This window comes from Coccinella septempunctata, chromosome 4, assembly GCF_907165205.1.
Source record: "Coccinella septempunctata chromosome 4, icCocSept1.1, whole genome shotgun sequence".
Taxonomy (NCBI): domain Eukaryota; kingdom Metazoa; phylum Arthropoda; class Insecta; order Coleoptera; family Coccinellidae; genus Coccinella; species Coccinella septempunctata.
The window spans coordinates 8,384,744-8,398,524 of NC_058192.1; the positions used below are offsets into that span (position 1 = coordinate 8,384,744).

At 39.7% G+C, this 13,781-nt stretch overlaps 3 protein-coding genes across 5 annotated transcripts; 1 reads left to right on the forward strand and 2 right to left on the reverse strand.

Moving 5' to 3' along the window:
* Window positions 1-170: 170 nt before the first annotated feature.
* Window positions 171-9,672, reverse strand: LOC123312326 (sodium-dependent proline transporter-like). 3 transcript variants are annotated; one of them, XM_044896695.1, is made up of 13 exons: window positions 9,484-9,672; window positions 9,389-9,433; window positions 8,781-8,895; window positions 8,458-8,589; window positions 8,151-8,337; window positions 7,877-8,003; window positions 7,689-7,823; window positions 7,400-7,628; window positions 6,921-7,036; window positions 1,081-1,209; window positions 816-1,016; window positions 457-603; window positions 171-322 (listed from the first exon to the last, which is right to left on the reverse strand). In XM_044896695.1, the coding sequence occupies exons 1-13, from the start codon at window positions 9,595-9,597 to the stop codon at window positions 224-226; spliced, it is 1,776 nt and encodes a 591-aa protein (XP_044752630.1). In that variant the 5' UTR covers window positions 9,598-9,672; the 3' UTR covers window positions 171-223. The 3 variants fall into 3 exon arrangements, with proteins under 3 accessions (XP_044752630.1, XP_044752629.1, XP_044752631.1); XM_044896694.1 differs by having other exon boundaries at window positions 8,781-8,958; XM_044896696.1 differs by lacking the exon at window positions 171-322 and having other exon boundaries at window positions 467-603; window positions 841-1,016; window positions 8,781-8,958.
* A 142-nt stretch (window positions 9,673-9,814) lies between these two features.
* LOC123311550 lies at window positions 9,815-11,911 on the forward strand. Its single transcript, XM_044895586.1, has 2 exons — window positions 9,815-10,167; window positions 10,309-11,911. Exons 1-2 carry the CDS (start codon window positions 9,994-9,996, stop codon window positions 11,575-11,577), a joined length of 1,443 nt encoding a protein of 480 aa, XP_044751521.1. The 5' UTR covers window positions 9,815-9,993; the 3' UTR covers window positions 11,578-11,911.
* Window positions 11,912-12,028: 117 nt separating this feature from the next.
* On the reverse strand, window positions 12,029-13,394 carry LOC123311551 (beta-1,3-galactosyltransferase 6). The gene is made up of 2 exons (XM_044895587.1): window positions 12,427-13,394; window positions 12,029-12,315 (listed from the first exon to the last, which is right to left on the reverse strand). Exons 1-2 carry the CDS (start codon window positions 13,284-13,286, stop codon window positions 12,042-12,044), a joined length of 1,134 nt encoding a protein of 377 aa, XP_044751522.1. The 5' UTR covers window positions 13,287-13,394; the 3' UTR covers window positions 12,029-12,041.
* Between the last annotated feature and the right edge of the window lie 387 nt (window positions 13,395-13,781).

Consider the following 13,781-nt stretch of genomic DNA (forward strand, 5'->3'; position numbering starts at 1 on the left):
ATTGCACCAATTTCCTAGTAGAATTTTAACAATTCCTAATTCTCTCCCACAAAGTTCATTTTTTCAGGAAAATGAATGAGAATTTTAATATGGCATAATTAAATTACAAGTAAATAAAACAATTAGAGGAGAATTTTAGAAAAAATTCAATAAATTTCTTTTTTCTTTTATTCAATACTCTTATCTTTCAATATCAACAACAAACAGTTCGTCATTTATATCCTCACATATCCCTTGAATTCAGAGATGCTGTTTCCCTCCAATTCATGTAATCTTGAAAAGCAGTCTGTACCTCTCGAGGATAAAAAATTCTGGAGATTTGCTAGAACAAATAATATGAGCGAATAATTTGGAAAGTGCCACAAAACATCATATGTGATATTTCCTGTCATATGAGACCATTTTCTGCGAAGTTATTTGATATATACCCATACATAGTTGAAGAATGAAGCTCACCCCTTTCCTATGTTCAGAAACACATGCGTATATTGCATGAGATATCACCGGTATCCACACAACAACCAAATACACAACGAAAGCAAAAATATCATAACCATCAACACCAATTTGACAGTATTCAAAACAGGTTACAGCCAAAACGATCTGAAATGAAGAAAAATCAAAAAAATTAGATTATTTGTTCGAGACCCACATCTACAATCGAGAATCTATTCTCCGGTATCAACATTCAAGAAAAACTTCACAGTTTTAACACAGTAGAATGTGCTTTATTGATATTTTGGTGAAAACCCATTAACTCAAATCTCTTCAGCAATTTACTGAACAGCATTAATAAAAAGATTGAAATATCTTACCAAATAAATGAAAGGAGTGATGTACCAAATTATTCTATACCACCAGTTGGGTTTGCAACCAATCATGAACTCCACATCTTCGCAAAAGTTGCGCATTCTATATATAAAAACCACAGCCATAGTTTCCAATATTACCAACGTTAAAACGGAAAAAACCGTGAATATATTCGTTGCTCCCCAGTATAGCAGTCTGATACCATGCTGAAAATTGGATGATTTCGATATTTACAACCTATTAGAGAAAAACTACACTGAAGAGACCAACCTCACTGAACATGCCAATGGCTATGAAGAATTGCCCAATGCAGAGAGCAAATATAATCCTGGTGTTATACTTGGGGTTAATATCCCATTTCGAGTATAAAAGCTGCACCAACAATTCTGAGTATTTCACCTGAAATTTGCATGAGAGATGGAAGGGATTCGGATTTGTTGTTGAATTAATGGTAGGGAAGGTTCAACTCTGCACACAAACGATGTTATATGGAATTACTCAGTATTTTATTGTTTTTCTGAGATTTTCACTTGCACATGAAAGAATCCTTTTTTACTGCTTGAAATATTAGGTCCTTTCGTTTGCATAAAAAGTGTAGCACTTTCTACACTCGATTTTAGTGTGGGTTGAATAGTCTGTTGAGCTGGAACTATCGTTAGTATTTTCAGGGAAAAGGGAAGTGAAATAAAATATTCCCACAGAATATCACAGTTTTTATTCAACCCAACTTTTATGAGGGTTGCCCTGAAGAGTAAAATATGTGCAATGTCGTTTTAACAAAAACGAATTTGTTTCGCCCTAATGTGCGGTCACTGTTGACGTCCGGAATGCAGGCTCGGGATGCAGGTCAAGTGTCGCCCTGATAATTGTTGCCAGATGTGTTGGGACCGCAGGTCTTCGAGTAGCTGGAGTGGTTTTAAGAAAAACCTTTTTTGTGCAGGCTTGGAATGCGGAAGCGATATGCGTAATTTTCTTAGCTGGTGGTCGTCTGTCTCGATCGCTGAGTGTGAGTGTGAATGAATTTTGCTTTCCATATGGGTTCTTTTTATACCATTTTAGGAACATTTTCTCTGCACCAATGAAATTGTACGACGAAGGAGGAGTGGTTTCCTATGTTTCTCCGTTTTGATTTTCTCGTCGAATTTGTTGTAGGAATTCGGCATGTGAATTTATTTTCGAGGAAATTATTACATTTCCTACACACTCCCCCACCAGTGACGAAGTTACGAAACATATTGTAGAAATCTCTTGGGAAAATGAACTCTTCTGCCTGATCTAGTAGTTGTTCTTTCCTGGGCTGGAGTTTGATCTTCTCTATCGGGTTCTACAGGGTGTTCTTGCATCGGCTGGTTCTTCCTATCGTCGTCCGCGATGACGTAGGCTGGTTTTAACCTGTCGATTGTCACTGTCGTTTCCTTGCCGTTTATTTTTATTACGAAGTGTTTTGGACTTCGACTCAACACTTCGTATGGTCCGTCGTAGGGGTTTTGCAGGCCTTTCTTCGGACCATCATGCCGGACGAAAACGTAAGGTGAAGTTACCAAGTCCTTGAATATAAAGCTGGTCCGCTCTACGTGGTGGCTTCCATCAGTGGGCCTTATTTCTCGCATTTGTTGCCTCAGGTTCACTATGAAGTCGGATGTGTTCTCGCTGTCATCCGTACTTCTGGAATCCATGAACTCTCCAGGCAATCTGAGTGGCTCTCCATAAACTAGTTCTGCTGCCGTTGCTTTTAGGTCTTCTCGCCAGGCTGCTCGCATTCCGAGGAGGACGGTTGGGAGTGTTTCGGTCCATCGGTCGTTCTGGTGGCATTTTATTGCTGCCTTAAGTTGTCGATGGATTCTCTCCACCATGCCGTTTGCTGCTGGGTGATAGGCGGTAGTTCGGATATGATTCGTGCCAGTCAACTTATTTAATTCGTTGAACAGGCTCGACTCGAATTGTCTTCCCTGATCAGTGGTGATCCGAAGTGGAGTACCGAACCTCGCTATCCAGTTTGTGTAAAATTCTCTGGCGATGGTTTTGGAGTGGGATGGCTTCTGGCCATCTAGTGAATCGGTCGACGCAAGTGAGGCAGTATCGGTAGCCCTCAGAGTGTGGCATGGTGATGATGTCCATGTGCACGTGGTCGAATCGACGTGTTGGTGGCATGAAAGTACCTAGTGGAGCATTGACGTGGCGAGTGACTTTGGCTCGCTGACACTCTATACAGCTGCGGGACCATTTTCTGCAGTCTGCGTTGATTGAAGGCCATACGAAACGTTGTTTGACCATTTTGATGGATGCATTCACTCCGGGATGTGCCAGTCTGTGAATGGTATCGAAGGCTGCTCTGCGGAATGATTTGGTGAGAAATGGACGTGCCTGAGGTGTGGATGTATCACAGTACACAGCGATTTCTGACCCATGTGGTTTCATCTTCCGTAGCAGCAATCCTGTGTCACCTTGAAGATATCTCTGCAGTTCGTTGTCATCTTCTTGCGATGTGGCCAATGCTGCATAGTCCAAGATTGGAGTCACTTCGTCTACTCTTGAAAGGGCATCAGCGACGACATTCTGCAATCCTGGTACGTAGCGTATGTCGGTGGAGAATTGCGATATATTATTCAGATGGCGGAACTGTCTGGGCGAGCACTTCTCTGGCTTCTGCTTGAAGGCATACGTCAATGGCTTGTGATCCGTGAAAATGGTAAAGTTTCGGGCCTCTACCATGTGTCTGAAGTGTTTGATGGCTAGGTAGATGGCTAGCAGTTCACGGTCGTATGCTCCATAACGAGTCTCTGGTGGTGACAGTTTCTTGGAGAAGAATGCCAGTGGTTGCCATTCGCTGTTGACCAACTGTTGTAGAGTAGCTCCTACTGCAGTGTCTGACGCGTCGGTTACTAAGGCTAGAGGAGCGGCGTCCTTGGGATGCGCAAGCAAGGCTGAAGCTAGCATCTTCTTCCCTTCTTCAAAGGCTGCAGTGGCTTCTGGGGTCCATGATATCTTCGCCTTTCCTTTCAGTTTTGGCACAAGCAGGTCGTGGAGAGGTCCAAGTGTCTGTGATGCTCGGGGTATGAAACGACGATAGAAGTTTATCATACCCAGGAATCTTCGAAGGTCTTTGGCGGTTGTTGGTTGACTGTACCCCAGTATGTCTTGGATTCTGTGTGGCAGTGGTCTTGTTCCATCGGTAGAGACGAGGTAACCAAGGAACTTTACTTCTGGTTGTCCAAAGATACACTTGGCTGGGTTGAGGACGATGGAGTAGTTGCGGAACCTCTCGAAGATGATCCGAAGATGTTCCATGTGTTCTTCTTCCGACGATGAGGCGATTAGTACGTCATCAATGTAGCAGAAGCAGAAGTCCAGTCCTTGTAGAACCTCATCGATGAATCTTTGGAAAGTCTGTGCTGCGTTCCGTAGTCCAAACGTCATGACTGGGAACTCGAACAGTCCAAATGGCGTCGTGATGGCGGTCTTGGGAACATCTTCTTCGGCCAAGGGAATCTGGTTGTATGCCCTCACTAGATCGAGGGTTGAGAAAATTTTCTTCCCCTGGAGGATATGGGCGTAGTCCTGGATGTGTCTCACGGGATACTGATCGGGGACAGTCCGGGCGTTTAGGGCACGGTAGTCTCCACACGGTCTCCATTCTTCAGAACCTTTCTTTGGTGCGAGATGCAGTGGGGATGACCATGGACTCTTGGATGGACGGGCGATTCCTAGTCGTAGCATGGCTTCGAACTCCTTTTTGGCTGCTTTGTACTTATCTGGTGCCAAACGTCGTGGTCTCGAAGCTACTGGTGGTCCAGGCATCGTCTTGATGTGATGCCTCGTGTTGTGCCTGATGCGTCCTGGTGCTCCTGCAGGTCTGGTGATCTCTGGAAAATGCGTTAGTAGATCATGATACCTGGAGGATCCGTTGACAGTCTTGACTTCTGGGATGGAGCACTCAGCCACTTCTCCTTGGGTAGTGAGTTGGGTGGTTCCGTCCAAAAGTCTTCGGTTCCTCACGTCCACTAGCAGGTTGTAAAAACTCAAGAAGTCGACGCCGATGATGGGTTTTGATACGTCTGCTATGACGAACCTCCATGTGAAATCTCGGCGTAGTCCTAGGTTCAGCGTGAGGGTGGTTGTACCGTACGTGGCGATGGGTGTCCCATTGGCTGCTGAAAGGACGTAGTCGGACTTCTCTCGTCTGCCAGTGACTGCGCTGCGTGGGAAGACGCACAGGTCTGCTCCAGTGTCGACCAGGAACTGCAACTTGGAGTCCTGATCCGTGATGAACAAGCGGCGCGTCGTTGGGCTGGGATCACTGGCCGCTTCTAGTGAAGGCCCCCTTCGTTTCCCGAGGTGTAGTTGCAGGGCTGCACGCACTTCGTGGACCTGGCTCCAAATCTCGTATGGTACCAGCAGTGTCCGTCAGTTGGCGATCGTCTGCGACTCTGGCTTCTTCGACGGTCGTGGGAACGGCTTCGGCTACCATCTCTCTTGGGTCGCTCTCGGTGGTGTGCTGCCAGCTCTGCCCGCAGGGTTGCTATCTCCAGGTTCAGTCCTAAGAACATCTGCTCCAGCTTCCTATCGATGATGGCCTCTATGTTGGTTGTCTCTGCTCTCTGGTGGACGGGTCGGGAGGCTTCCATTATATGGTCTGCATGGGTTGCCAACTCTTCGAGATTTTTGTCCTTGATGATGGCCAATGACACCTGGACACACTTGGGTAGCCGGCTCATCCACAGGGATTTCATCAGGGCATCTGGGACGGTTCGATCTGCGAGTCCCTGTAAATGTCGAAGGAATTGTGATGGCTTACGATCTCCCATTTCCTCTCGTTCCAGTAGGCGGCGGGTCTTCTCTTCTTGGGAGGCACTCAGACGTCGCACCAGCTCCATCTTCAATTTCTCGTAGGCCCCGTTGGTAGGTGGATTCATGATTATGTCCTTAACCTCGGCGGCAAATTTTGCTGGCAGGGCTCCTACGATGTAGCCAAACTTAGTCCGGTCTTGTGTCACTCCGGAGCAAAGAAAACTTCCTTCAGCCATGGCAAACCATAGTTCGGGATCGGTGGCTACAAATTCTGGGATCCGAACGGCGACTCTTGAGACCTGGGCTGCTTGTTGTTCCATTTTTCTTCGGGGCTTCTTTTCGATCACGTCGGGGTCACCAATTTGTGGGTTGAATAGTCTGTTGAGCTGGAACTATCGTTAGTATTTTCAGGGAAAAGGGAAGTGAAATAAAATATTCCCACAGAATATCACAGTTTTTATTCAACCCAACTTTTATGAGGGTTGCCCTGAAGAGTAAAATATGTGCAATGTCGTTTTAACAAAAACGAATTTGTTTCGCCCTAATGTGCGGTCACTGTTGACGTCCGGAATGCAGGCTCGGGATGCAGGTCAAGTGTCGCCCTGATAATTGTTGCCAGATGTGTTGGGACCGCAGGTCTTCGAGTAGCTGGAGTGGTTTTAAGAAAAACCTTTTTTGTGCAGGCTTGGAATGCGGAAGCGATATGCGTAATTTTCTTAGCTGGTGGTCGTCTGTCTCGATCGCTGAGTGTGAGTGTGAATGAATTTTGCTTTCCATATGGGTTCTTTTTATACCATTTTAGGAACATTTTCTCTGCACCAATGAAATTGTACGACGAAGGAGGAGTGGTTTCCTATGTTTCTCCGTTTTGATTTTCTCGTCGAATTTGTTGTAGGAATTCGGCATGTGAATTTATTTTCGAGGAAATTATTACATTTCCTACATTAGTATTCGTTTGCTGATTGAATTTACACCAGTGTAGAGGAGGTTTAGTTTATCTACATCTCCTTTTGACTATGAGTAGATAAACTCATGTAAATCAAATCGAGTGTAGAAAAGTGTTCCACTTTTTATGCAAACGAAAGGACCTATTTTAATTGATAATATAGTACTTTATAATACTCTCAATTTTAATCGAAAATGATCCTCAACTTGGTGAAAGAATCACAAAAACAAGATTGCATGTATGCGTTAATTTGAGCAAATTACCTTGTTCTTTGTTAAAAACGTTAAAAACTTCTGATTTCATTTTTATATTGAAACGAAAGCATAATTTTATGTTCAAATAACGGTATTCCTTTAAATTACAAAACAAAACTTACTGAAACGTAAAATCCTGCAGAGAAAAATGCTCCATAAAATAGAAATATGTTCAAATTCTTGTATCCCGTTGGCAGTCTTATGAAAAGTTTGGATAGGAGTGTATGAACGTAGTATTCTGAAAACAGAATTCGAATCCTGCTCAAACAAATACCTTCGAAAGTAGGTATTTCATCAGGCAGTTTAACAAGAAAAGTAAAATTTGGGTATTATGGTATTAACTGGTTTAGTTTCTATCAGAGAGGAAAATTTGTGAACATCCATCGAGTAACTAGAACTCCAGGTACTTCCACTCGTTTGACCTAGTCTGTCTGAGCAGAAATTAGACAGATTCGTGAATTGCATCAGCCCTTTTTTCTACTAATTTATTAAAATGAATCTTTTACACTTTCCTTTTGTAGTAGCTTCAGCGCAATTTTTTTCAGACAAGTGAAGGTTTAAATTACGACAATATTTCACCTTTCCAGCTCTTCGTAGTTACCTTGTCCCTCCAAAACAGCAGGAGAGTATCCTAGTTCATGGCCGTAAACACCAACTGCAGCAAAAACTATCCACGTCATAATGCAAGTAGCTACCAAGGTACACAAGGTAACAGTGACGGCATCGATATTTATTGGGGTTCTGAAAGTGGTATAAGAACCAAAATTTATCAGGGGCCCCATACCCAACCCTAACGTAATGAGAACCTGCTGGAACGCGTGAAGATACAGCTGAAATCGGTGAAATTTTAAAAGAAAAGGCCGTTAAAGTTTCAAAGTGTGTCAAATTACTTTATAGGAATTGAAATTCGACCAAGGCGGGGATAGAAGGCGTATTATTCCATCTGGTGCTCCTGGTACTGTTGTAGCTGCTATCAAGGTGACGGTCAGTACAATAATCGTACCTACGTAAACTGTCATCGTGAACTAAAAAAAAAATATGACTTTGATTTCGGTTGGTTGGATCGATGAAGACTCACGTGTTTCTTCACAGTGTATTCGTTGGCCGTGTACACCCAGATCATCAACCAGAAGACGAAAATTATGCACAGATTCCTGGCGTTGAACGAGCAGTTCAGATCATCGCTGACCATAACAACTTCGTTTCTGAAAATGTTGATGACGCCCCAAGGGGAAAATTTCATCAATGCGATTTCATTTCGAAAATTTTCCACTTCGAATTGGCCCACGAAGGCAAAAACCTGAACTCTACGATTGGGATTTCATACAAATCACCTATGATAGTTTACTCACAAGAAATGCAAATTCTCTAAACTGTTGGTCCGATTCTCGTAAAAACACATCTCACCATAATGGTCCCTGGTGGACAGTGGAGCTCTTGTACGGACGAAGGAGAAGAAATATATAAAATTGAATATGTTGATCATATCAAAAACATGAATAACAGTATTACTGTAGAAAACCATCGAGCAGCTTATACCTGCAATAAAAGATTAACCATAAGCAGGATAAAAAATTGGCCAACCGGCACTTAGCATTCTATTTCGAACAACAGAGCTTTAATACTCATACAATATAGACAATATGGAATAAAACTCACCTTCAGCTACGGGAATGATGTGAAAAACTTTCATCAACCCTTTATTTGTATATTGTCCGATTGCGACTTCGAAAAACAGTAGTGGAATGCCAAAAATTACACTTAAAATTATGTAGACGTAAAAGAAAGCACCTGAAATAGTAATAAAAATGATTTCTCTGGATTAGAACTGCCTCATACAGAGAGGAAGTTCTGGCACTCAGGAGTACAAAAAAAACATAATTTTAAATCATCGCTTCCATTCAAATATAATTAATTTCGCTCAGACTCTATAAATGAAGACATCTTCGTGTGATGATAAAAATCAAAAAATCTAAATTTACCTTCTCCATATCTCATGGCTTGCGTTGGAAATCTCCATAAATTTCCTATATTGAGACAATAAAGTAATGTTGCAAATACAAACTCTGCTCTGCTACTCCAAAAGTCGCCAAAATCCTGAGAAGAACCCGACAAGTTATAAAAGAAGCGACGCTTTAGGTACTTCCTATGGTATAATTCCTAGAGTTTAAAAAATTAGTAAAGAAGCCGCTGGCTGACAAGGTTAAACCAAATAAAAAGAAAACACGATTTTTCCGCCAAAAGTAAAATAACTGCATTACGTTAATCGTTTCTCATTAAGAAAATATGCCTGCTTTCTCAATGTCTCTACCTGGTCAATTCTCGCACATTCATTTTCTCATGATAACGAAATTATGGAATGGTATCAATTTGTGCTTCTGGTAATGAGTGAACCGCACATTTAGGCTTTGTCGCATCCACCATTAATTTCTTTTTGATGAACCAGAATTGAGATTAATGCATTAATATTAAGAATATATAATCTTCTTGATATGAACCATAATTTGGGTATTGAATTCAATAGATTTCAAAGAGATTAATTTGAATGACGAATGGTAGTCATTCAAAACCTTAAAAATTATAGACTCACGTTCAATGTGATAAGATCTCCCATTCGGGAACCTGTAGCAGGGGACTGAAATAAAATCGATGAGAGCAAAAATACAAAATTAATAGTTCACCTACTTCTCGAGGATCCAGTATAGTTACATGAGAACGACCGTCAGCAGATTCTCTTTGAGAAATTGATTGAGCAGCATTCGCTGCAGTTGCATTATCTTTTTTCTTCCAGAATACCATTTTCAACTAGTATCATTATAATTCAAAGTATCACCCTTATTTTTGAATGCTTTGATGCCACTGTGACATTTGCATTACAAATATTGATATTTGTTCATTTTGTTCCTATCAATCCCGTGTCTCTTACTAAAAATACAGTTTTTCCATGCTGGTTAAAAGAAAAGCCATAGGGGCTATTATGGATTGATCAACACCGATAGTTCTATGGTGCGGATTTTAACACATGCGAACGACTTTGTTTATTTCAACGGAAAATTGTAACGGTCATAATTCACAAATCCTTTTCAAATCTGTCTCTTCAGTCCTTTTTACAATTTCTACAATAGGATACACTAGTTGACTGTGCCCTGTGGCAACTAGTGGACAATATTTCGTTCTCGAATCCAAAGGAACAATATGGGCTCTTCAGAAAGCAAACTGAAATCTATCGATGGAAAAGCTGGAAAAGTAAAGACTCCGACTAATAGTCCTCCGTCCACGCCAATTAAATGCATTAATTCAAATTCTGAGGATGTTTCTCGCCTAGACCCCAGGTCACCAAGTGACGATATTTTTCGAACACCCATAGAGGTAAGTTTCAAAACTTAACAAATCGTTTAATAATTTTCGTGTTTTTTCACCTGGCCTATCTATTGCCTTCCTTGGTACTGTGGTTCTTCTTCCTCTACTTTACAAATATTTTTGAGTTGATGGAAGTTCCCAATCTTTCAGATACCGATACAGACAAATGACAAAGCCATGTCACACTTGAAACATGTCGTAGATCCCCGTTCACCAACTGATCAATTCGAAAGAACTCCAATCATTATCAAGGATAATCAATCCAAATGTCCAAAAAAACTGCATAATAAAATACTAGACAATGCTCGAAGAAACATTAGTTACTCTCCTACTCTGTCAAGCAAAAATAAAAAAGACTGTGATTCTGCTCCAGTATCGCCTCCAAAGCTCATTAGTAGTGTTCCAACATTCAAAAAATGTAATGAGAAAAGAAAATCTTTTGTGGGATTATTGGAGACGAATATTGATTTCACAGAAACAAATTTGGATGATTTTGTTAAAAATAAGTCATTAGATAAGAGTTTGACTATAAGCATCAATGAAATTCCTATGTGTGATATTGTTGAACATAAGAATTGTGATCCAAGATCTCCAAGTAAAGATATTCTCAGAACACCCATACAGATAGTTCAAAAGATTGGTGAAGTTGATTTCAACAATACGACTGATCAGTGCCAACTGAAAGAAGTTGCAGATACTGTAGAATGTGACAATTCTGAATCACTTCTGAAACTGGCTGGTGAGAATAACCAACTACAAAACACCGAAGAAGTAGAGGTTCATCCTCACAATATAGAGGCAATAGACGTGGCAATTGAAGAAAATGTAGCTCCTCAACTGAGTGATGCAAATCCTAAAGATGCTAATATTTCTGAAAATGTGAATGAAATGCCTCAATTAGAAATTGAGTCACTAACCACAAATGCAGCTAATACTGAGCAAATAATGGCTGATATAGTTGAAGATCTTATCGGAAATATTTCTGTTCTCACCACTGAGGACACCAAAACAGTTCCTCATATTGATAATAATGATTCAAAGGAACCAATCATTGATTTGACTGCTGATGTTCAAGAGTTTGATAAGAAATTGACAAAAATAATTCATGAGAATAATGAAAATTTCTCCTTCAAAAAAATAATTTCAAAAGAATATTTGAACGATAAAAATCAATCAAAAAAACGTACTCCCATGAAAGATAGAAATCAAATCTCTGAACCAAAAAGAAATAAACTCAAAGTTAGTGATAAACCTACAAAACTCAATTATGATATTAGTAAAATCCCTGTCTTCCGAGACAAAAAAGGACTTAAGACTAAGGTACAATGTGAGAACACTCCGCCAACTGATAGTACCATTAGGAGACGGAAGAAATCTCATCAACCAAAGTGGGACTCCGACAAAACGTTGGTCATATAAACTGATTTTGAACTAGTTCAGATTTTAGAATTGTTTTTGTTGATGTACCTACTTGTGTTATGATCATAACCAATTTTGAAGATGTGAATAGATTTTAACTTGCCATTGATTCAGTTACCTGATAACTTCTAGGTGTTTTGGATGTAATTAGATGAGGGAATATCTTTGTACATATGACTATTTATTGAGCTTGACTTTCTTTCACTTTCAAAATCTCAATGAATCAAATGGAATACGATAATTGTCTTCAAAGTTTATACCTATTAGTAAACTTCATTCTTGTTAATTTTCTTATGTTCCTCTTTCTATGAATAAAAATGTTTTATAAAAAGAATAGCTATAGTTCTTGACTTCCATTTATATATTGTTCATTTTGATTATTCTAAAACCTGTAGAGCTCTTTTAATGTGGGATAAATTGTCCAATTGTGGACTATAAAAGTGATTTAATATATCTCTAAATTTTTATTTTGTTTTACAACATTGACTAGGTGGCACTGACCAATTATAATGGTAGAAATTCCTCTTAAGATGTGGACTAGAGCATAACACTTTATGCGACTTTATATTTGAGATCATTTCTTGCATTTTCTCTGGTTGAATATTATGAGAAATGAGGAAAAAGTTCTGGCATCCTCTTGATGTCCATTCTGTATCAAATCTAATGTCATGAATCCGTAGTATATTATCAATAGGAGACAACCAAAATCCCACACTCACATCCTCAGCATTGAACAGCCTGAAAAGGTCCAATTTACTTATAAATTGGTGGGCAAAACTTGCTTTGGATGAAGATATATCAGATTTACAGAAATAATTCATAAGCATATTGATTTTACTTGAAGCCTACCTCAAGTAATCAGCATTTTTTGCAATATAAGTTATGAGTCTCTTCGAAAGAATATAACCACCACCTAAAGCATATAGAATATATTTATCACAGGCAATCCAATTTTGATCTTTCCATTTCCCTTTTCTCATCATAGTTGCCCTCCCATCGAAATATCCCCAATAAAGTGAAAGGTTATTTTTCGTTTCATTGGAGTTGATTTGCAGATTGATTCGAAGATATGGAGAATTATTTTGAGCAGACATCTTCTGGACACTTGATAATTTTGTTTTCAAATATAAAAGTTCAATATGTTTTAGCTCATGGATGAAATTATCCAAACGAACAAAACTATCATCATCACATTTCAAAACATATTTGAATCCCAAGCCATAATCATATTGCTCATTCAACCATTCGAAGCTCTTCAGTACTTTCAATGTTAAATTTGCATAACTGTCTTGAATAGGGATGAACAATATATCGTTATATTCATATTGCTCCTTCTCTATTTCCTTCAGTTGATCTTTGTTCAGGGCCAAATGGCCTATCGCGAAAAAATGTTTCACTTTGAATTTTTTGCTATCCCTAATGTTTTCCTGATCTGGGGGAATTAACGATAACCAGGTTTTACGAATTACTTTTCTTCTTTCAATGTTATTAGGTGCAGATAAGATCAGGATTATCAGCTCGGGATTTTTTAATTTGGAATTCTTCATTATGTTGAATTCTCTATCAGAATCTTCTATTCTACAAGTTCTATCTATGGGCATAATACTGAAGGAAAACATACAACCAAGAAGGAATGCGAATGCAAAACACAAATGAAGTTTGAAGCGATTCAGATGAGATATTTTCTTTAATGTTGTAGTTTGTCCCATTTTCTTTCCGTTCTTAAACTATGACTTATAGGTAATTAAAAAATGTCTAATTATTTTGTGCTTCATCGCTTCGCTGAGTTTAAATGTGAGGTTATTTGTTTGTAAACATTCCCCACAGAATAATCAACATCTACCAAGGTCTATGGAGAGTATAGAGATACTTTCTTCTTCTTCGGTTCTAAGCCAATCATTGTCGAGGTAGTGCCGGCAGTGGCCACTGGCCAAACGTGTTCTCTAGACATGAAGATTATACACTATAGTATAACATATACTTATAGTATAATCTCCTCTGTGTGGGGGTCTATTTTTGAGGGAATGAGTATAAAAGGCATTAGCAATGGTGGAATCTCCCCCAAAAGTCGGTGTGTATGTATAATGAATGCTTTCCGAAAGAGCTCTACCTACTCCCCCTTTGCAAAAATAGTTCAATAATCAAAAAGGGTCTACAATCTTTGTCTATAATGACGAATTTGTTCTTTTCAACTTCAGCTGAAG

Coding starts and splice junctions, on each gene's coding strand:
- LOC123312326 (XM_044896694.1), bottom strand. CDS start 9,597: ATGGTATTCTGGAAGAAAAAAGATAATGCAACTGCAGCGAATGCTGCT. Junction 7,824..7,876: donor AATACACTGTGAAGAAACAC/GTGAGTCTTCAT, acceptor TTTTTTTTTTAG/TTCACGATGACAGTTTACGT. Junction 1,017..1,080: donor CCATTGGCATGTTCAGTGAG/GTTGGTCTCTTC, acceptor TCCAATTTTCAG/CATGGTATCAGACTGCTATA.
- LOC123311550 (XM_044895586.1), top strand. CDS start 9,994: ATGGGCTCTTCAGAAAGCAAACTGAAATCTATCGATGGAAAAGCTGGA. Junction 10,168..10,308: donor TTTTTCGAACACCCATAGAG/GTAAGTTTCAAA, acceptor CCAATCTTTCAG/ATACCGATACAGACAAATGA.
- LOC123311551 (XM_044895587.1), bottom strand. CDS start 13,286: ATGGGACAAACTACAACATTAAAGAAAATATCTCATCTGAATCGCTTC. Junction 12,316..12,426: donor AAAAATGCTGATTACTTGAG/GTAGGCTTCAAG, acceptor GGACCTTTTCAG/GCTGTTCAATGCTGAGGATG.